This window comes from Rhynchophorus ferrugineus, unplaced genomic scaffold (genome assembly GCF_030347505.1).
Source record: "Rhynchophorus ferrugineus isolate W39M unplaced genomic scaffold, kcgeb_rfMv2 rfM7, whole genome shotgun sequence".
Lineage (NCBI taxonomy): Eukaryota > Metazoa > Arthropoda > Insecta > Coleoptera > Curculionidae > Rhynchophorus > Rhynchophorus ferrugineus.
Window position 1 is genome coordinate 4,975,855 of NW_027472586.1, and position 21,185 is coordinate 4,997,039.

The window sequence follows — 21,185 nt, forward strand, 5'->3', positions numbered from 1 at the left end:
GTTACGCAGTATATAACATAGTTCACATCGGTTGATAATTGAAAACACAATACATACTGTAATTAAAATAAATATTGTTATTAATTTGTTTGTTTTTGTGTAATTTTTATTTACTTTGACCTGAAATGTTTTGGTTTTTTTTTGGAAAGATTGTACCGAAGAGGTAGGTTACTGTGTGGTACTTTAATGTGTTTTGTCCGATTTTTCTATTTGTTTTTGTTTATGTTTTATTACAGCTAAGCTAGAGCTTGCTCGCTAACATTAAGGGCAGGTTAATGCTGACGGATCCCTAGGATTCAAGAGACTGTCATCTAATATACGAGGGCTTGATAAGTCTGTGACTTTTTTTGCCTCCAGCATCAGTCACCTCAAGTACTTTCGTTATTCGATCATCCGATATCATTCCATGGGTTTTATCGACGATTTCTGGCATTACGACATCCTTCGGGCGACCTTTTTGTTAAAATTGAAGATGTTTTCTGCTGTCAATATCTATCAAACACAAACCAAATGACACAGATTGTCCAAAATATCACAGTAGTGTTTTAATAGATGGAAGTTGATGGCAGCAGTGATTCACTTAAGGTTACTGTGTTGAAAAGACACCAGCTTACTAAACTATCCACCTAAATGAACCTTATAAAACCATTATTTAAGTCAACAGAAACATTCTTGCGATAGTTTATTTCAAAAATGTTGTGTTCTATACGTTCAAAGCTTGAAATTATCACAGTTCACGTGAATTATGGCATGAAGATACACCGTAACTGTATATTTGTTAAGTTAATTCCTTCAAAAATTCAGAAAAAAAGCAACAAAACTCTAGTTTATTTTATTGGGAATCGAAGAAACGAACAAATTATAGCGAGGATGATATTGGCAATATATTCGACGTCATCTATGACGTGTTTTTGAGCAGTTTTATTGTATATATTATTATTATATATTTTTATTATACTATCGTTCGATTCAGCGTAAAATTCTTTCTGATCCCTGATATTTTCATTAACCTACCATTATTTGAACGGAAATGATAGCAAAACAATTGAAAATGGTCAAAAATTGCAAATTTTCATGACTATATGTATGGAAAAAGTGACAACATTTTTCACCTCTCGGATAAAGATAAAACTCTCAAAATATATGTATTTTGGTGTGAAAGAAATGAAAATCCATGTTAAAATGCTCTAGGAGTTGTAGTTTCTAAGATATGTAACTGAAACAGAAAGGCTGTAATTTCTTGAACATACACTTTTCATTGTATATCCTAAAAACTAAAAGTTGCATAAAAATTATTATACTACCATTCGATTCAGCGTAATTTTTTTTATAATTTCTGTGATTTTTATTAACCTACCATGATTCAGTTTACGTGAAGTATTGTATGAAGGTACACCATAACTGTATATTTGATTAAACAATAGGCAATTTAATAGCGGTTTATGAAAGAGGGGGAAATAATCTTAGCACAAAGGCAAAGATAATCGCTAATTATTCGCCATGTTCAGTTCTGATCTCAATGGCGGAATAAATCCCATTTTTCAGTTGCATTTAACGGTTGTTTAGAAATTAAATTGAATTTTGTTTCCATACTTTTTTCTTTTAAAAAATACCTGAGTGAGTGAAAGAGACGAAAATCCATGTTAAAATGCTCTAGGGCTTGTAGTGTCTAAGATATGTGACAGAAACAGAAATGCTGTAATTTCTTGAAAATACACCTTTTATTGTATAACTTAAAAACTAAAAGTATCATAAAAATTATTATACTACCATTCGATTCAGCGTAAAATTCTTTATAATTCCTGAGATTTTCATTAACCTACCATTATTTCAAAGGAAATGATAGCAAAACAATTGAAAATGGTCAAAAATTGCAAATTTTCATGACTATATATATGGAAAAAGTGACAAAATATTTCACCTCTCGTATAAAGATAAAACTCTCAAAATATATGTATTTTGGTGTGAAAGAAACGAAATTCCATGTTAAACTGCTCTAGGATTTGTTGTTTCTAAGATATGTGACTGAAACAGAAAGGCTGTAATTTCTTGAACATACATTTTTTACTGTATATCTTAAAAACTAAAAGTTGCATAAAAAATATTATACTACCATTCGATTCAGCGTAAAATTCTTTATAATTCCTGAGATTTTCATTAACCTACCATTATTTGAACGGAAATGATAGCAAAACAATTGAAAATGGTCAAAAATTGCAAATTTTCATGACTATATGTATGGAAAAAGTGACAAAATTTTTCACCTCTCGTATAAAGATAAAACTCTCAAAATATATGTATTTTGGTGTGAAAGAAACGAAAATCCATGTTAAACTGCTCTAGGATTTGTAGTTTCTAAGATATGTGACTGAAACAGAAAGGCTGTAATTTCTTGAACATACACTTTTCACTGTATATCTTAAAAACTAAAAGTTGCATAAAAAATATTATACTACCATTCGATTCAGCGTAAAATTCTTTATAATTCCTGAGATTTTCATTAACCTACCATTATTTGAACGGAAATGATAGCAAAACAATTGAAATGAAAATGGTAAAAAATTGCAAATTTTCATGACTATATGGAAAAAGTAACAAAATTTTTCATCTCTCGGATAAAGATAAAACTCTCAAAATACAGGCATTTGGTGTGAAAGAAACGAAAATCCATGTTAAAATGCTCTAGGAAAAACTAAAAGTTAATTTAAGTTTAATTTTTAAGTTATACAATGAAAAGTGCATTTTCAAGAAATTACTAGATTTCTGTTTCTGTCGCATATCTTAGAAACTACAAGTCCTAGAACATTTTAACATAGATTTTCGTTTCTTTCACAGTAAAGTGCATGTATTTTGAGAGTTTTATCTTTATCAGAGAGGTGAAAAATTTTGTCACTTTTTCCATATCGTCGTGTAAATTTGGAATTTTTTGCCACTTAATATTTTTTTGCTGTCGTTAATAATGATTATAAATAATTTTAAGCAGAACATAGTGAATGGAACCTGGAAAAGGAATATTATTACAATATGTCTGGAATAAATTAATATTCCCTTAGGGAGAAAAAAATCCTTCATATTGTAAAATCGTAGAAGTCTTACCTCTTCCCTCGTATTTACTAAGCTTTGCCCCTTTTGATTAATAAATTATTCATATCAATTATCTCAGAGAACAAATGAAATGCTACTTAAAACAAGGAAAAATCCGTTTCTATACCATTTTCAAGACCACGAAATTAACTGCAAAATGTATCAGTTATTTTAAAAATTTTATTATAAATATTTATTTTAATATAAACATTCGGCTTCATTATATCACACATCGTTTATATAGTCGACTTGGATATCCATGAGAAACACAACTAGCCATTAAATTGATTAATTACACACTGTATTCTAAAAAAAATGTTGTTCCTCATCCAGTATCCGTCCCGATATTTACAAAGTCTTTTGAAATCGGCATATTGCTAGGAATTACCAGTGAACAATAATTTTAATAATGAAAATTCCAATCCACACCCAGATAGCTGATATACCTTAGCTGGGACTGGGAAAACAGGAAAAGCTTGCAATAGGCCTCGTATCTTTTTACATATAAAAACCACAGGTGGCTATGATCATATTTAATTTTTTTCAGAAATTAGAGGCAATTTTAACAATGGATTTTAAAATCTTTTGTGATTGAATGGATTATTAAAACAAATGACGATAATATATCGCTCTACGGTATAAATAAACACAATACTTGAAATAACGATAAACTGATTAAATTATAATTTTTTTAACCTTAAATTTACTTTTACTACAGCTTTTTAAAAAAGAAATTATCAATTAATGACGAATCAATCAATAAGTCCAGAATCTGATGAGCATTCGTGACCTTCCCAAATGTGTTAAAATGTCATGACTAGCAGGCATGTAATTTAAAATATATGTCATTAATCGATAAATACGATTGTCATATCAAAATCATCCAAATTTATTTCATCAGCACGTCACAATATTGATCAATGATTCAAATTTAATTTTTGGCTTACGTTTGCCAATTTATTATTTTTACAGACGTTTGGCAACATGGCCCGCTACGGAATGAATATACCCTGTCTAATAAAACAGCTGCTACACGTCATAGATGATAATATATTGCCAATTTACCATCACCCTATAATTCCTTCGTTTATTCGATTCCCACTAAAAGAAACTACAGTTTCGTTGTTTTTTCTGAATTTTTTAAAGAAATTAACAACCAAATAGAAACCTAACCCTAGAGATGGCTTAATGTAAATATAAAAAGATGTAATTTATCGTAATGTGCATGCGCGTAATGAACCAATCTGCAAAACAAAAGTCTGGAGAATCCCGGCAAGGATTTAAATTTGCAGCGATGCCAGTTGTTGAAAATTAGAATATAAATAGAATAAATTATCTTGAATTCACAATTTAATCTAATATTTCTATTGAGATCCAAGTTAAAATGTTTTGGTATATGTTTCGTCCCGTATAAAATAAACTACCGAGGTTTACCGAATACTGGTTAGAATTCTACGAGATAGCTACTACTTCTGCAAAAGTCCTTAGTCATAATAATTAGGGGTTATATACCGGCAAGGGGCCATTCATTTATCAGTAAGAAAATTTGGAGGAGAACCACTCTTGAATCATTCAACTATTGACCTATTCCTATTTTTTCTTGTATAAGGGGGAATAACTATCAAAAATCGTCTTATGTTATAAATGAATGGCACCCAAACTACAAAATTGATGCGCCAACATTGCGACTTGCTGACGTCATATATTTTGATGACCTATTCGTTGTTGCTTTATTTGACTGACGGGCTGTAACTTTGCCACCCACCGTACAGTCGGGATCTGACTCTTTGTGACTACCAGATATTTGCAAACCACCAAAAGAATGTTCCGGGGGTAGATGATTGAACGAATTATTCTTGAAAAGAGTATATTGAGGAATAAAGTTGAATTTTGCTTAGATGTTGTAGCATAGACCTTCAACAAACGCATTTACAGTACTTTTCCCTATACATTTTATGTAATAACTATAATTATTTGCAGGACTGATCAAAATAACAATGTATAACGATTTAATTTTGTTTCAGTGCTTGGCAGCTGGTTCCTCTATCATGAATAGAGAATCGGAAAGCTCGGCCATGCGCCCGTTGGCTAAAGCAGTGACCAAAATTCTGGAAACCATCCGGAATTTGCTTCGCGACGCTTGCCTACGCAACAACACCCCCAACGGTCCGATCAAGCTCGACTCCAACATCCTCATCAACGAGATGCTGCTGGAAAGCCTCAAGATATTTGACCGGTTGTTCGCGCAGTTCGAGCTGGACTATGTCAGCGCCATGGTACCGGTGAAGACGCCGCAGGAGTACGAGCTGCAGGAGCTGATCTCTGTGCTGTTCTCGGAAACGCTGCGCAGGGCGCTGCGGATGCGGCTGCTCACGCAGGACACCGTAGATGATTGCGACCCGGCGCTGATGTTTACGGTGCCGCGGCTGGCGATCGTGAACGGTCTCCTGGTGTTCCCCGACGGTCCGTTGGGTATCGACAAACCCGCCGAGGGGATGAGCGAGATGTTCCGGCCGTTCCGCAGACTGCTGCGGAAAATCCGCGAACTTCTCTGGACGCTGGACAAGCGAGAGTTGTATACACTGGAAAAACTGCTCTGTGATAATGAGCAGATCGATGGCGCCCATGCCGTTGGCAACGTAGACGTGGATTCGCACGAAGAGGACTTTATTGATCAGTTCTATCAGGACTTTCCGTACTGGCAGCTTCAGGTGATGAAGGGTAAAGATAAACTCGCGAAGAAGACGTTCGAGAACCCCGTTTTCCCCGTTAGTCAGTCCATGACAGACTTGGAGGTACCATCCGAGGGACCATCTACATCCGGCTGTTTGATACCGCAAAGCCTCATCCGTAATACCATTATTGCCTCGGCTACGTCACCAGGACGACGGTCCAACTCGCATTCGGTAGAGTCCCCGCCAGAACACGACTACATGGAGGTAATCAATGCCGCTGCGGCTACCCTGTCGTCGATACTGAACATCAAGGAGACGTCTCAGAAAGAACGAAATGACCTGGAGTCGCCGGACGACTCCGGTATTTCCACGGGGACGACCAGCCTGGAACGATCGCCCAGTATGGAGCACGAGTCCCGAGGGTGCGGCTGTGCCGCTTCACGTCATTCGGACAGGCACGACTATTCCCGGTCGCCCAAGAAGAGCAGCTCCAGGGGTTCGAGGTACAGCAAGTCCGCGAGGTCGGACGCATCCAGGCACAGGTACGAATTGTCCAGCAGCTCCAGCAGTTCGGAAACGTCGAGTGTCAGCACGGATATCACGGACGACGAGGAAACTGTGAATGTAATCGAACTGATGGCCACCAGACAATTGTCCCTTAGATCTAAGTACAGGTACGTAGCTATGCATCCCATGTCTCACTCTGTATCTTCATCACATTAAAATGAGACCGATTCGGATTTTCTACACAGACATCAAGTACACGAATATCAAGAGATTATTTAAAATTATTATATCCCATAGTGTAAAATTTTTTCAATAAGGGCAAGCTATGCTAATGGTATGATTTTTATTATCATCTTGCCATGAATGATAAAATTTCCCATTCTGAAAGACCTATGTCTCATCTAAAAACACAAATTGAATTAATAGTCCTTCCTTGATTTTATCATATGCTTGTTAAAATTGTATTCTTTTAAAAGCAATGTATAGAAGTTCCATTGACTTCTTCCTGGATTATCTTTACAGCATTTACATCCTATATTACCCAGCACTATATGAAGAGATCCCTCAAAGAGTTGCATATCCCTAAGTTTTCTATGAAAACTTTCCTGACTAACAGTTTCCTCTGAAATAATCATATTAAATTATGTTTTTGTTGAATAGAACATTTAAGATATATAGACACTTTCTGTTCGATGGATCCAAAATTATATTGTTTATTTTTTTTTTAATGATTTTCGTCGGCATTTTCAACCAGAGTAATCACAAATATTAAGCAGATATTTGAATTCAAATCAAAAGACGCAAAGCGTCAAAACAGCGTTTTAGAACGTCATATCACGAATGTTTTGAAGAATGTTGCAGTTTTGTAGGCTAATTCGGTTACATGTTTAAACGTATCAAATAGCATTGTATCTCTTTTTAACTGGAATAAAATGAGAAAGAAAATATTGTCTCGTATTAAAACGAATTTACAAACTGCACTAGGCCATTATACATCTTAATGACGTAAGGTCACTGCTAATTTTAATAGATTGTATATTCAACATCGGGACTGATGAATCCACAGAGTGTTACAATTTGATGCGGATTATGTTTGATAAACGATTTCTTTTCGCTCACATTGAATGATATAGACGTACATGACATGTTTCTAACAGGATGGCGATATTTGATGGTACAGTTCTCTCTCTCACAGGTGTTATAAATTAAACCACCATTGTTGTACGATTTGTTCATTCTAAGTTTTTTCTATTGTGTTTTTCTGAAACCACATATCTATATCAATAAACTACAGTTTATCAGCATAATAACAAGCATTGGCCCTTTATATTTAAAAAATTAATGTTGTTAATACCTCACATAGCATACCCCATTTGATTTCAACATCAACCCGTCCTTATTGAAAAAACTATATATATATTTCCTTAATATAAAAACATACGCGCTAATTAATTTTTTCATCTTATGAACTGCAACCATATTTACACCTACCACACATGCCTGGGGATAACTGAGCAAAAAAGAATACCTGCTGAGCTCAATACCCCATATCCAAATGAAATGAACATTATTTTATTGTTCGTAGCCTTGGAACTCACATCCTGTCCTTACTGGGCTGTGATGTGTCCAAATTTGAAGAAGAAATATCGAAATATCTGAAGAAGTAAGAATTATAGGAAGTTAACATTGAATTTAACCTAACATTAATTAAACCATTGAAAATAACCTCTGTAAAAGACGAATCATCATAATACTGAATATAACTGTATTTGTATTTATTGGACGTGTAAAGAAAGACTGGTTTAATCCAATGATGATTGCCGCGCGTTTTCTGCTGCGTATTTCTGCTCAACGGTGGTTTTTCTGTTTTAGATCCAGCGAAGATCTCATCCACAGACTATTCGTTTGTATAGCCGGCGTGGCCGATCAACTCCAGACCAATTTCGCCTCCGACTTGCGCAACATCCTCAAGTCCGTGTTCCTGATCAACGCGTCGGACACTTCGGACCCGCCCGATAAGCAGCTCGAACCCCCTTCACTAGATGCCTCCATCGAGTACCACCCCTCGGAAGACGAAGTGATCGAGAACGAGTTCACCATAGATCCGAACATTCTAGCCCAAGAAGCCTTATTCGATACGAACGTATACTTTCATCTAACGGAGGGTTGTCCCGCGACCGACTACACCAACCACCAGCGGCAGTACCAGCTGGACAGACGCCAGATCGACGACAGGAATCGGTACGCCTCGCCGGATCCCGGCGGTACGCGGGGCGCGATTGATCCCCCCCGGTCCGAACCACCCCACGGGCACGAGACCATCGAGAGTCCCCCGGTGTGGATACCCGACGTCCAGGCGCCGAGGTGCATGAGTTGCGGTTCAAATTTCACCGTAATGAAACGGAGACATCACTGCAGGAACTGCGGCAAGGTGTTCTGCGCCCGTTGTTCGCCAAACAGCGTGCCGCTTCCCAAATACGGCCTGGTGAAACCCGTGAGGGTATGCAACAAGTGCTTCTTATACAGTTTGACCCCATTTACAATTCGCTAGACGAACTCTCCCGAGGCAGAGTACTTACAGAGTGAGATTTCTCGTTTCAGTTACGCCAATTTTCTTCATACTCCTTTCCGAAGTCGAGAGACTTCTCGCTTTGCGTCAATCCGTATCATTTCGACTTATATATAGTTGTTACGAATATTTGACACTATATAATAATGGCAAAAAAGTCAGGATGGTTCAAAAAAAATATGTACGAAATTATATAAAGCGGCTGTAATGATTCCTTAATTTTATAAAGGGAAATCGCGACACGGTTTATGGGTGAGGTCCTCCAGCCAAATAAAGCACCTTTCGTTGAACCATTCCAACTAAATACACTGCCACCATAACGTATGCTATTAAAGAATCTGTTTAATATTTATCAAGGTGCTGTGTGATTACCATTTAGAATGAAATCGAACAGTTGAATGTTATTATATCACTATCGTGGCCTACTACATCACATTATGTAAATATAAAATTAAATGTGTTTTAGACTTAATACAATTTTCAATATTTAATTCGTATACATTTTTTTTTTAAATATATAATTTTGTACATATTTTCTTCACCTTAAGTTTTAACTTAAATTTTAAATAGTTATAGTTTAATTAGTGTGACTGTTGAACATTAACTTTATTGCTATTTATTGACATTACAATATCTTCTTGGGCATTTTGACTTTTTTGTGTATACTAAGCTTTAATATGTTCTATTATGAAGCTAAAATATATTCACTACATAATATAATAAGGGGTTGTATATTATATGTTGTTACATTTTACGCGAAATCTATATACCATCTTTAAACTATGATGCAGGATCTTCATTAGTTTATTTTACTCTTACCCAATACTATTGTTCATTGAAGTTGCTCAAAAATCAACGAAAGTTAATTAATCATAGCGACTACATTAACTCTAAGACTCTAGACACCTCGGATACCTTCAGTGAGCAACAGTGTTGTCTTTTTTTTTAATATTCTTGCTCAAAAAAAGGAGAAAAAGATTTTTTACAATTTAATTTTTAACTGATGTTACTAGGTAATGTGTATATTTGGAAGGAGCCTCGTTATTAATGGTAGTTTTATTTCGTAGTAGAGGAATCATTAGGAAATTATTTTTATAAGATTCAAACTAGAGTTTTTACAAAATTGGTTATTCGAAAGAGCGCGTTGATATCGTATTAGCATTTTTCAGATATATTGCCTTAATGAATCGTGTATAAAGAGATTAATAAAATATAAAGAAATCGTAACCAACAATTTTATAATAACGTTTAAGGTTTTTCGACTTAGTGAATAGTGAATTTCCACTGTATTCAGACAGAGAAAGATAAACTAAATTATACTAAAATAAGAGGAGAATCGTTTTAGTGTGATTTTTAGCAAATTGTATACTTTTTTTAGATTTTTAGCCTGTGACCTGATATTTTATAAAGAAATTTTAGTACCTACATTCTACAGTCCGTAGTTTCTGATTTTTTCACTTAGTAATATCAAGACAGTATGATCAACAGGTCTATTTACACGTGAAATAGTCGCTTCTAGGGTCCTTTAATATAAGACGTGAGAACTCCAACGAATTATTTATAATGAGTTTGAGGTATGGTCCATGATAGACCTGCTGATTGATAAACATAGCCAACATATTTTACATCAATTTTTTTTGTTCATTACTGTACTGAACTATTTTGTGATAATTGTATATTTTATTTTGTAATGGTTTTTGGGATGATCATATCCAATAAATATTATTTTTCACAATTTCGCGTAGTCGTTTTATTTTTTCTAACACCTTGTTCTTATCTCCTCAGTCTAAATACTGAGAGAATGTTATCACTGTTGTTTATTTGAGAATGCGCATTCACCATATAGTAACAATAGGCTGAAGGATGTTCTCAATGTTCTGAAGATTGTTGATTGTAGTCTTAGAGCTCAATATTTCATTGATAAATTTATAATCTCAATAATAGCGTAGACAATTTATATCTTCTGAAAGAAAAACCAAATAAATATTAATATTTGATCATATTCATCATTTAATCATCAATGTCAATATTTTAGTAATATCAATATTGAGTACTGAGTATTAAAATAGACATTACAAATAAAGATTTCCTCATAAACAATTTTTCAATAATGCTGTTAAGAAATTATTTTACCTTTTCCTTATTCTTTCAACCGAAATTATACTACTTTGGAAGTATATTACACTATTTTGAAGTTGAATTAGAAAAGTTAAAGATTCTAAATGAATTTTATCACCACCGTTCATGTTTATTTGAATATAGGGGCATTCGCCATTTACTTCCATATAAAAAAATAACTCTCATACAAGAATCAGTTAAAATTGTGACGATTATAAGAGTCTTATCCCTAACTATTTCTTGAATAAATTTCTAGTGTTAATGGTTGAATCTCCGACCTCAAGAAACACTATATGCTGACGATACAGCGGTTTTATCATCACACGAGGATCCAATATCAGCCGCAAGAAACCTCCAACTTCATCTTAACAAAGTCGAATTGTGGTTAAAAACGTGGCGTATCAAAGCAAATGAGACAAAATCTTCCCATGTGACATTCATCCCTTGTAGAAAAACATGTCCCTCAGTAAAATTCAATAATCATGAACTTCCGAAAGCAGACAACTTTAAATATCTGGGAATACATTTTGATCGACGTTTGACATGGAAAAACGTATAGTGACAAAACGCAACAGCAAGCTAAACCAAATATATTGGCTGATAGGTCGTAAATCTAAATTATTATTAGATAACAAGGTTTTGCTGTATAGATCAATACTTAGGCCCTATGGTATTGAACTGTGGGGTACTACTAGCAAATCTAACATATATATTCTCCAGAGGTCTCAGAATAAAATGTTACGAACCATCGTCAATGCCCCATATACAAACTGATTCAGCGCGATATCCCCATAGAACCTATAACGAGTGTGATTCGGAGTGTTAGTGCGAAGTACTCTGAAAAACTATTAGTGCACAATGCACTCGTCAAACAGTTAAATATGCGGGATGATAGTAAAGTGCGTAGCCTCAAACGCAAACTACTATATGAACGAACGAACTGATTAATAGACACATAGAGTGAGACTTAATAAACTCTAGAGTAAGTTAGAATAGTCTTTAAAATAAGTTAGGATAGACTTTAAAATATGTTAGAATAGTATCTAGAATAAGATTTAGATTATAAATTGTACAGCAGAACACTTACTGAAGTAATCTTCTAAATGTCAGGATGGTTATATTATATAATGGAAATCACATAATAATTCTTATTGCCCACGGGCAAATTGTTGACGTTCTAAGAGATTAATTAAAAAAAATGATGAGGTTCGCCGAAAAAACGAGAATGTTAAGAAATCTTTATCGAAAATTAACTTTATCGAACACCTTCACCATTTTAAAACAAATTCATTTTGGAACTATTATATTGTAGTTTTTATATTGTAAGTTTGTTTTCTTTTGAAATTATTAGAAAAATGAATCAATATCCGACAATAGAGTGAAATAAAAATATTTTTATGTCTGCATAACACAATTTATATACAATTCCAGGTTGTTATTTATTGGTTTTTGGTGGTATTTTAAAATACGGGGTTTCAATATACTTTGAATGTTGTACGGCGTACTGTATAACAACCATGTTTGATCGATGTATATATTTGACGTCTCGGTATGATATGTTTCACGCCTGACGTTACAATTTACACGAAAAACTTTTTTACTGAAACAAAATGGAAGAGAGCGATTTTAGCGATAATCCTGATGAAGGCGAGGGGGGCAACGAAGAGGCCCTAGATCCGAACAATCCGGAGCACGCTTTCTCGATAATAGAGAGAGATTATAATAAGGTTTGTTGACGATTTATGTTAAACGAAATCACAACAATCATGGTGATGATGTTCTAGACTGTGAATGAATTAGAACTGAACCCAGACACTGCCCATTTCGCGGATGATTTCAATAAACTCTTCGAGGCCTTCTTCCAAACCTACACCAAACAAAAGGATGCCGAAGAGCAAAACGCCGATTACAGCCAGACCATCAAGAAGAACAAGTCGCAGTTGGAGGCGGCTTTCAAGCTCGCGGAGGAGGACAAGACCACCATCGACACGCTGAAACAAGAAATCGACAAGGCTTGGAAACTGGCGGACGCGGCTCATGCCAGGGAACAGTTGGCGCAAGAGATCATCGATAATCTGAGAGCGCAAGTTGAGAACCTGAATGCTGAAATCGAGTTTAAAAATAAAATGAACCAAGATACTGACGAGTGAGTATTATGCTGATTGCTCTTGCCCGCTTATGGGATAATTACTTCTTGAAAAATGAGTACCCATGTTTTTTTATGAATGAATATGTGAAGAGGTGCCGTTGCTATAGAAGCTTTCTAGACATTTTAACGAGTATCAGTCTTGGTATAGTTTCTATTTGTTGACGTACATTTCACAACATTTTCGTGCCTTTGGCTTTTTCATTTCATCTTTATCTTCATTTCTCTCTTATCCATGTCCCTATCTTACATAATTTTATTGTACTTTTGGTATTTTTGTTTTTGTATACTTTTTTTGTAGCTTCTCTTGTTTTTGTTAACATCTCCTGGTCACTTCAACCTTTATTTAAGTTCTTTATTTTTCTTTATTCTATATTTTTCATTAATGTTTGTATATTTTTGTTTGCTTTGTCCTTTATTACCTTTTTGTTATTTCTCTTCTTATTTAAATGTTTCTTCTATTGTTTCTCCTCTTCCTTATTTCCTTTTGTCAATTTTACAACTCTTTTAGTTTCTATCCACTCTTATTTATAGTCAATTAATGCTAGATTTATTTGCCTTTTGACTTAATTAATTAAAATTTAAAGGTAATTTAAAATTTTCAGTCTCCAATTTCTTCACGAAAATCCTTCGGAATTCTTATTTTTGGTCCTCTTAAGAAATATCTAAAATATTTCAATCGTTTTGACTTTTGTTAGTCGCTTCTTTCCTCTTTTCTTTCAAGATTTCTCCCTAGGATTTCCATTTTTGTCATCTCCTCTTTGTCTTTTCGCATTTTTACTTTAACTCCTTTGCCTCTCAATTTTTGTTGTTGTGCTTCGCCTCATTTTCCTTTGTTGTATATTTCCTTCATCCTCATCATTGTCCTACTACTCTGTCTTATGTTTATTCTCCTACTTTTGGTTGTTTAACTTCTCTTACCATTCTGCTACTTTTTCTGGGTCCAAATAAACCAGAATTACTTTTTCACGCGTTCATATTCCAATAGAGTCGGTGAACTCAGCAAGCACAAGGACGGTTTGGAGAGAGAACGAGACAAATTGCTGAACGAAGTGACCCAGCTCACCACGAAGCTGAACAATGCCCTCAGTTACCAGGAAGAGTTGGAGAAGAAGAATTCCGAAGCGGACCTCCGTTTGAATGAAGTATCGGGACAATTGGAAGTAAGGCAGATCTACAAGGAGACATCTCCCGATGGTCTTCAACTGTTCGATCTGTTTTAGGATCAGTCCGCCGAGATTTCTCGAGTAAAACGAGCCAAGGAAAAACTGGAAGCGGACGTTTTCGAGCTGAGGTATAAAGTGGAGGATAAGGACGCGTCGATCCACGAAATGAACGGCGTGATAAACGAGCAGAGCAAACGTATCACTCGTCTGGAGCAAGACGTTAAGGATCAGAAGACTATCAACGACAAGATCCAGAAAGAGTACGACCAAAACGTGACCAAGACCGCGAAGCTTCAGGATGACTACAACAACGCCCTGTTCGAGATCGACAAGGGCAAGAAACAATTCCAGGAGAAACTGATCGACATCAAGGTATCATCATCAGTGTTTGGTGGTTCTAATGATCTCGAAACTAGGTTTTAATCGACAGGCTAGCGAAGACGAAGTACTGAGACTGAAGAACGACATCTCGAAGGTGATGAAGCTAAAGGATATCCTGGAGAAGAAGGTCCTGTCTAGCAACCAGGAGAAGGACGAGTTGACCATGGAGAAGGCGAACATGAGACAAAGAATCGCGATATTAGAGAGAGAGATCGATGACTATAAACGATTCGCCGACGAGGATAAGAGAGCCATCGACACGGTAAACAAGGAAAAGGACATCCTGAACAAAAATATACAGAGACAACAAGCTGTGGCCCGCGATCAGCTGAAACTCATCCAGATCCAGGATCAAAGCAAGAAGAAGCTGGAGCTGGAACTGGACACCTTCTTCATAGAAAGCGGGAAGCAGAAGAAGCAGATCCACCAGCTGGAGCTAGAACGGGATCGGTTAGCGGAAGAACAGCAGGAACTGACGAAGACCATAGAGGATAACCTGGATGACATCCGCGAGAAGAAAGGACACATTTTCGACCTGAAGAAGACCATCACAGAGAACGAGAACAAAATCAGGCAGCAGCAGAACGTCTACGAGGCGATCAGGGCCGATAGGAACTCGTTGCAGAAGGTGCTGCAGGAAGCAACGGCCGAGTGCGGGGAATTGCGCAGGAAACTGAAGATCGTGTTCCATCAGACCGAGCAACTGAAGGAAGACATCTCTGTGAAGGAAAAATTGCTGATCAAGGACGAAAATATTATGCGTAAAATCACCAAAGAAAAGGAAAACCTCAAGTAAGACCTAACGTCACTATTAACAGTGTTTTTAAATCTTCAATAGCATATTAATTGTGATTATTTATTCCTATAGATATCAAAGGAAAAGTTGAGAAACTGGGATCTTCCTACATCGAAATCATTATTTGAATGTAAATTATTTCATTCATTCATTCGTCTTCAGTACTATTTCCTTGATATCATCCTCCATTCATTCATTCTTAGTTTTCATAACACTTCACGACGCCTTGGTCACCAATTTTTATTTTAAATTGAGTTTTTTTTATAGGTATAATCAGGTAAGAATATATGTAAATATTATCTTCTTGAAACGCCTGGCATGCGACGTTGCCAGTTCTTGTAAACTCTGTAAATGATCTGCTGTACAACTTATAATCTAAAGCTTATTCTGAAGATTATTCTACTTATTCTAGAGATTATTAAATCTCACTCTATGTGTCTATTAATCAGTTCGTATAGTAGTTTGCGTTGGAGCCTATGCACTACACTGTCATCGCGCATATTTAACTGTTTGGCGAGTACATTGGGATGCACTAATAGTCTCTCTGAGTACTTAGCACTAACTCTTCGAATCACACTCAATATGGGTTCTATGGGGATATCGCGCTGAATCAGTTTGTTGGACACGTAATATGGGGCATCGACATTTTATTCTGGAACCTCTGGAGGATAGTTATGTTAGATTTGCTAACTGTACCCCACAGCTTAATACCAATGTGTATATCTTCTATCTTTTGATCGCTTGCAAAAGGCAGCGTCGTAAAATCAGGTGGAAATTACCGAAGTTTACCGAATATGGTTAGGATTCTCCAGAACTAGCTACTACTTCTTGAATTGTTCTTTTCACCTTCAATTTTTGTATCAATAAAAGTTTGTTAAGCGTTTCATCAGTGAAATTCACACCTACTAAGGAGTTTGGATCAAATATGTCGACATATTGAAAGAATATATCTCTTCTTAGAGACTCTCTCTATAATTTTACCTACTACTATCTTCTGTGGCATCTGTGTTGTCGAATATAGAGCACCAATATCCGTATACTTCACATTCACTAAGGCGTTTGTGTAAAACTGTTGCCATATTGGAAGAAAATATCTCTTCTTTTTTTCAAGATATCCTAAAGAAGCTTTCTAGATCTTTTAATGAGTATCAGTCTTTGCATAGTTTTTATTTGTTGACAAACGTTCCACAACATTTTCGTGTCTTTGGCTTTTTCGTTTTATCTTTCTTTCTTTCCTATCCCTTCTTCTATCTTATGACATCTTACATAATTTTCTTGTTCTTTTGGTATATTTGTTTTTGTATACTCTTTTTTGTAGCTTTTCTTGTTTTTGTTAACATCTCTTGGTCACTTCAATCTTTATTTTTCTTTATTCTAAATTTTTCATTAATATCTGTATATTTTTGTTAGCCTTGTCCTGTATTACTTTTTTGTTATTTCTCTTCTTATTTAGATGTTTCTTCCTTCGTTCTCCGTCTTCCTTATTTCCTTTTGTCAATTTTCCTCTCTTACAACTCTTCTAGTTTCTATCCACCCTCATTTATAGTCAATTAATCCTAGATTTATTTGCATTTTGACTTTAATTGATTAAAGTTTTTGTAATTTTTCAATGTCTCCCATTTCATTGCCTCTGACTCTACATCTGGATCGCTTATAAATGGTAACGTTGCAAAATCAGGCGGAAACTGCCGAAGTTTACCGAATACTGGCAGAAATCATCTAGAAATAGCTACGCCTACTAAATAGCTCTCTTCACCTTCAATTTTTGTATCAATAAAATTTTGTTAACCGTTTCGTCAGTGAAATTCACACCTACTAAGGAGTTTGGTTCAAATATGTCGTCATATAGGAAGAATATATCTCTTCTTAAAGACTTTTGACTTTGAAAATACGCGAGGACACTTAAAATTTCCTAGACGAAGGTCAGGTCAATTTAAAAATGAATCCTGAACCATCTCAGGATGCAGTAACTTTTGGAAGAGTATGTTCAGTTTCCAAAGCTTCCCAAATATATTGCCGGTGAATAGTCTTTTGAGGAATTTCAAGAATGAATCCAGTGTATTACCGCCATAACATGAATTATTGATGGGAACAAGCAATGATGGAAGATCCAATATCTCGTGGATATCCCATTAAACCACGTCCAAATGATACCAAACTTTATCTCATAGCAAATCGTCCTGAAGATGCATGGCGAAGCCTAGCTCACGATTTAGGGTTTACTCATTCCCTCAAATGTAGCTGTAAACCTTAAATTTTTACTGCTACTCGACCAACTCCAGCAGTCTTTGTAATTTGTAATATATCAGCGACTTTATTTTCGTTTTGAGATAAAACATCATCAGGATATGTTAATAGGAAGTTAATTAGTCATGGTTTTTGGGATTTTTGTGGCGAATGATATGTGCAACACCCACGTAACCCATTAGAGATTATAAAACACTGATTTTTCTGTGGGAATTGGCTCACAGTCTGCTTATCAAAATTCGAGTTCACCCATTGATAATTATCTGAATTTACTGGTTAGGATCGAAGTAATGTCGGGACTGAATCAAATACGAGCCTTAAAAGAAGAGATCAAAGAACAAAAGGAAGAAGAGAAACGACTTCACAAAGCGATTTTGGATCAGGAACGTTCGTTGAGAGAACAGCAGAAAGACTTGGAACAACTGATGAACGAACGCGACGTTCTGGGATCCCAGTTGGTCAGGAGGAATGACGAAATAGCCCTGCTGAACGAAAAGATCAAGATATTGCAGTCCACACTGTGCAGAGGTTGTTGTTAATACCTTATTTTATTTTATTCTTATTATTTGTCATCTGTCTAAGGATTTTATTGGGAATAATTGACACCAGTCAGGTTCAATCAAAACATGTTCCATCATTGTTCTGTACTCATTTTTCTTAGGGGGGTGAGCTGCAGAGCTTTCTAAAAAAAAAACTAAAAAAGCTCCTAAAAAATAACTACTTAATGTCATTAAAATACTAAAATATTTTCTATTACTTACCAAAAATCACATAAAACTTATCATTCGTGAATTCTTTTTGTAATAAATGATAAAAAAAACTTCAATTCTCCAGCAACACAGTCTGTAGTGCAGCAGCCTCGGCTCGTCGTACATTAAATGATTCGATTTTCAATTTTTGACTATTTCCATCATGTCATATCCGACGTAGATATCCTTTTTAACTAACTGCAGTAAAGAAAAATCGAACCTACTCGAATAAGAGATGCTATCGATAATTTTAAACGCAGTATTATTCAAGTTCGAAATAATATTGAAAACATAATTAGTGAAGCATCAGATATAATAAGTCATGAGCCACCAGAAAATAAACGCAACTGTCCAGGCAATACTAAATTTGATTACTGAATTTCTGTTTAGAGGTGTGTGACGTTATAATAAATTGTACGAAAGATCAAGCTCATTTCAAAAAGCATCTTGTTGTTGCATCACTTTTCTTTTCGGAATACTTTGGAAAGCATTGCGGTAAATTTTGTAAGGACAAACTCAATTCCGCATGTTACTTTTATCTGACACTTGATAAAGAACGATTACGAACTGAACTGTTAGTTACTTATTCAAGAAATGATTGCAGAACATTAAATGGTGCACTACCTCTTCTAAATTGTTTAATAGCAAACAATCTAGGAGACACATTGAAGCAGACTAGACAATTACTAGAAATCGTGATAATAACCCCCATGACTGATGTAAATGACACCAATAAGACCGAATTCCTAATTCTACAATAACACCAACAATTAATTTGATTGTGTCTTCAGGGGAGACCCAGTATGATCAACGACTGGAAGACATAAAACTGTTGAAGATCGAAGTTAAGAGACTGCGTCAGAAGAAGATGCTCATGTCCAAATCGATGAACAACATGACTGACTTGCGACAGGAGATCTTCCACCTCGAAAGAGACCTGACCAAGTCTCGCCTCAAATGTAAAGCCCTGGAACAGGAAATGCAAAATCCCCTGAACATTCATCGATGGAGGAAACTGGAGGGATCCGATCCCGAGGTGTTGGACTTGTTGCAGAAGATCAAGATACTGCAGAAGTACGAAAAAGTCCGGGTTCGATTCGACATCATAATTTTCTTATCCTCGTTTTCATTCGAACAGACGACTTCTTCAGCAAGCATCCCAGGGGATTGAACGAGAACGACAACTAAAGGAAGCGGAAAGACTGTACCTCAACTTACGACAAGTACTAGCCAAGCAACCTGGTCCAGGACTACAGGACGAACTGACGAAAACAAAAAGAGCACTTAAATTGAGAGGTGATAAATTGAAGGTAATTTATTACCTACAATAAATACTAAAAAAATACAGGTGTACAACATTCACGTATTTAAATCTCAAATAAATATATCGAAAAAATATTTAATAAAACTATATTTTAGTGCCTGGTATCCGAACTAAACATGGCAGAGTTAAAAGCAGCCGAATACAAAACAGATTTACAACGACTAACCGAAGAACTAGCGGAATTAAAGCGAAAAAACCTGGAGGATAAGAGAGCGATGCGAACGAATTGCCCGCCAATCGAGGCATGCCATGAAAACACCAATCCGGCGGGAGCAGGCGCAGTTCGTTTCTCAGGTGGCGGTTTTCGAATGTCCGTTCCCAAAGTTCTTACGAAATAAGAGTCGGTAACTCAACAAAAACAATTATAAATGTGAACGGTGGTGTAATATCGTGTCCTGTTTCTATTCGACCACTTAGGTAATAAAACTTTAACGAATTCACTAAGGAATTTGATTTTGTGGCCGTAAAAAATTAGTAAACATTGGCATTATAGGTTAGTGGCAAAATGTCAAAGGTGTTGGAGGTCTGCGTTGACAGTCTGGAGTCGGCGATTGCCGCTCTCACCGGCGGCGCCGACCGTCTCGAGTTGTGCTCGTCGCTAATAGAGGGCGGTCTTACTCCGACTCCCGGTCTCCTGATTCAAATTCAGAACATAAACCCGCGAAAAGTTCCCGTTTACTGCCTTCTGCGATGTCGCCCCGGAAACTTCATATACAAACCGGAAGAAATAGAAATAATGAAGGAGGACGCCAGGATACTTCGCAAGAACGGCGCTGATGGATTTGTTTTCGGGGCGCTGTCGGAAAACGGCGATGTAGACATGAAATTGTGCAGAGAGATCATAAAAGTATGTCATCCTTTACCTGTGACGTTCCATAGGGCTTTTGATTTCGTTCGACGGCCTACCATCGAAGTGGAAGTGATTATCGACCTTGGTTTCCAAAGAATATTGACAAGCGGCAAACAGCAAACCGCTCAAATGGGGGTTAAGTTAATACGAAAACTGATCGAACAAGTAGGCAATCGAATAATAGTAATGCCAGGCGGAGGAATCAACAAGGACAACGTCGGTTTCGTAATAGAGAACACAGAAGCGAAAGAAATTCACGGATCCTTTAAGAAACCGAGAGACGAGCCAAAAGAAGACCTAAAAGATGACGAAGTCGAAATTATTCTCTCAGACAAAAATATAGTGTCATATGTGACGGATGAAGATACTGTGGCAGAAATGGTGAATTTACTAAAACAAATTAATTAGACAAGACTTTCTTTCTTTTTAAGATTCTATAGTTTTTAACTACTTTTGACTTTTACTTGACTGAATCTAAATGTTTATGAAATGTGGAATTAACCAAAAATTAAATAAAAAAATAAATATTCAACTCATAATAAGCGTTTTGTTGTCGAACGGTGCCCTCTGAAT

The 21,185-nt window shown here is 36.0% G+C and overlaps 3 protein-coding genes across 4 annotated transcripts in view; all 3 read left to right on the forward strand.

Annotated features, from left to right (window-relative positions):
* LOC143199554 (lateral signaling target protein 2 homolog) overlaps positions 1-10,570 on the forward strand; it is a 34,808-nt gene extending 24,238 nt beyond the window's left edge. The window contains exons 3-5 of one of the 2 annotated variants that reach the window (XM_076409439.1): positions 5,109-6,433; positions 7,852-7,929; positions 8,139-10,570. In XM_076409439.1, the coding sequence (XP_076265554.1) occupies positions 5,109-6,433; positions 7,852-7,929; positions 8,139-8,817 (2,082 nt within the window). In that variant the 3' untranslated portion in view covers positions 8,818-10,570. The remainder of the gene's footprint in view (positions 1-5,108; positions 6,434-7,851; positions 7,930-8,138) is intronic. The other variant, XM_076409440.1, reaches the window with a different exon arrangement.
* A 1,905-nt stretch (positions 10,571-12,475) lies between these two features.
* LOC143199714 (cilia- and flagella-associated protein 58) lies at positions 12,476-21,154 on the forward strand. The gene is made up of 9 exons (XM_076409707.1): positions 12,476-12,680; positions 12,738-13,099; positions 14,088-14,262; positions 14,323-14,637; positions 14,696-15,438; positions 17,970-18,217; positions 19,230-19,512; positions 19,577-19,748; positions 19,858-21,154. The coding sequence occupies exons 1-9, from the start codon at positions 12,564-12,566 to the stop codon at positions 20,098-20,100; spliced, it is 2,658 nt and encodes an 885-aa protein (XP_076265822.1). The 5' UTR covers positions 12,476-12,563; the 3' UTR covers positions 20,101-21,154.
* Positions 20,268-21,154, forward strand: LOC143199721 (copper homeostasis protein cutC homolog). Its single transcript, XM_076409725.1, has one exon. The coding sequence runs from the start codon at positions 20,268-20,270 to the stop codon at positions 21,018-21,020; it is 753 nt and encodes a 250-aa protein (XP_076265840.1). The 3' UTR covers positions 21,021-21,154.
* Positions 21,155-21,185: the final 31 nt, after the last annotated feature.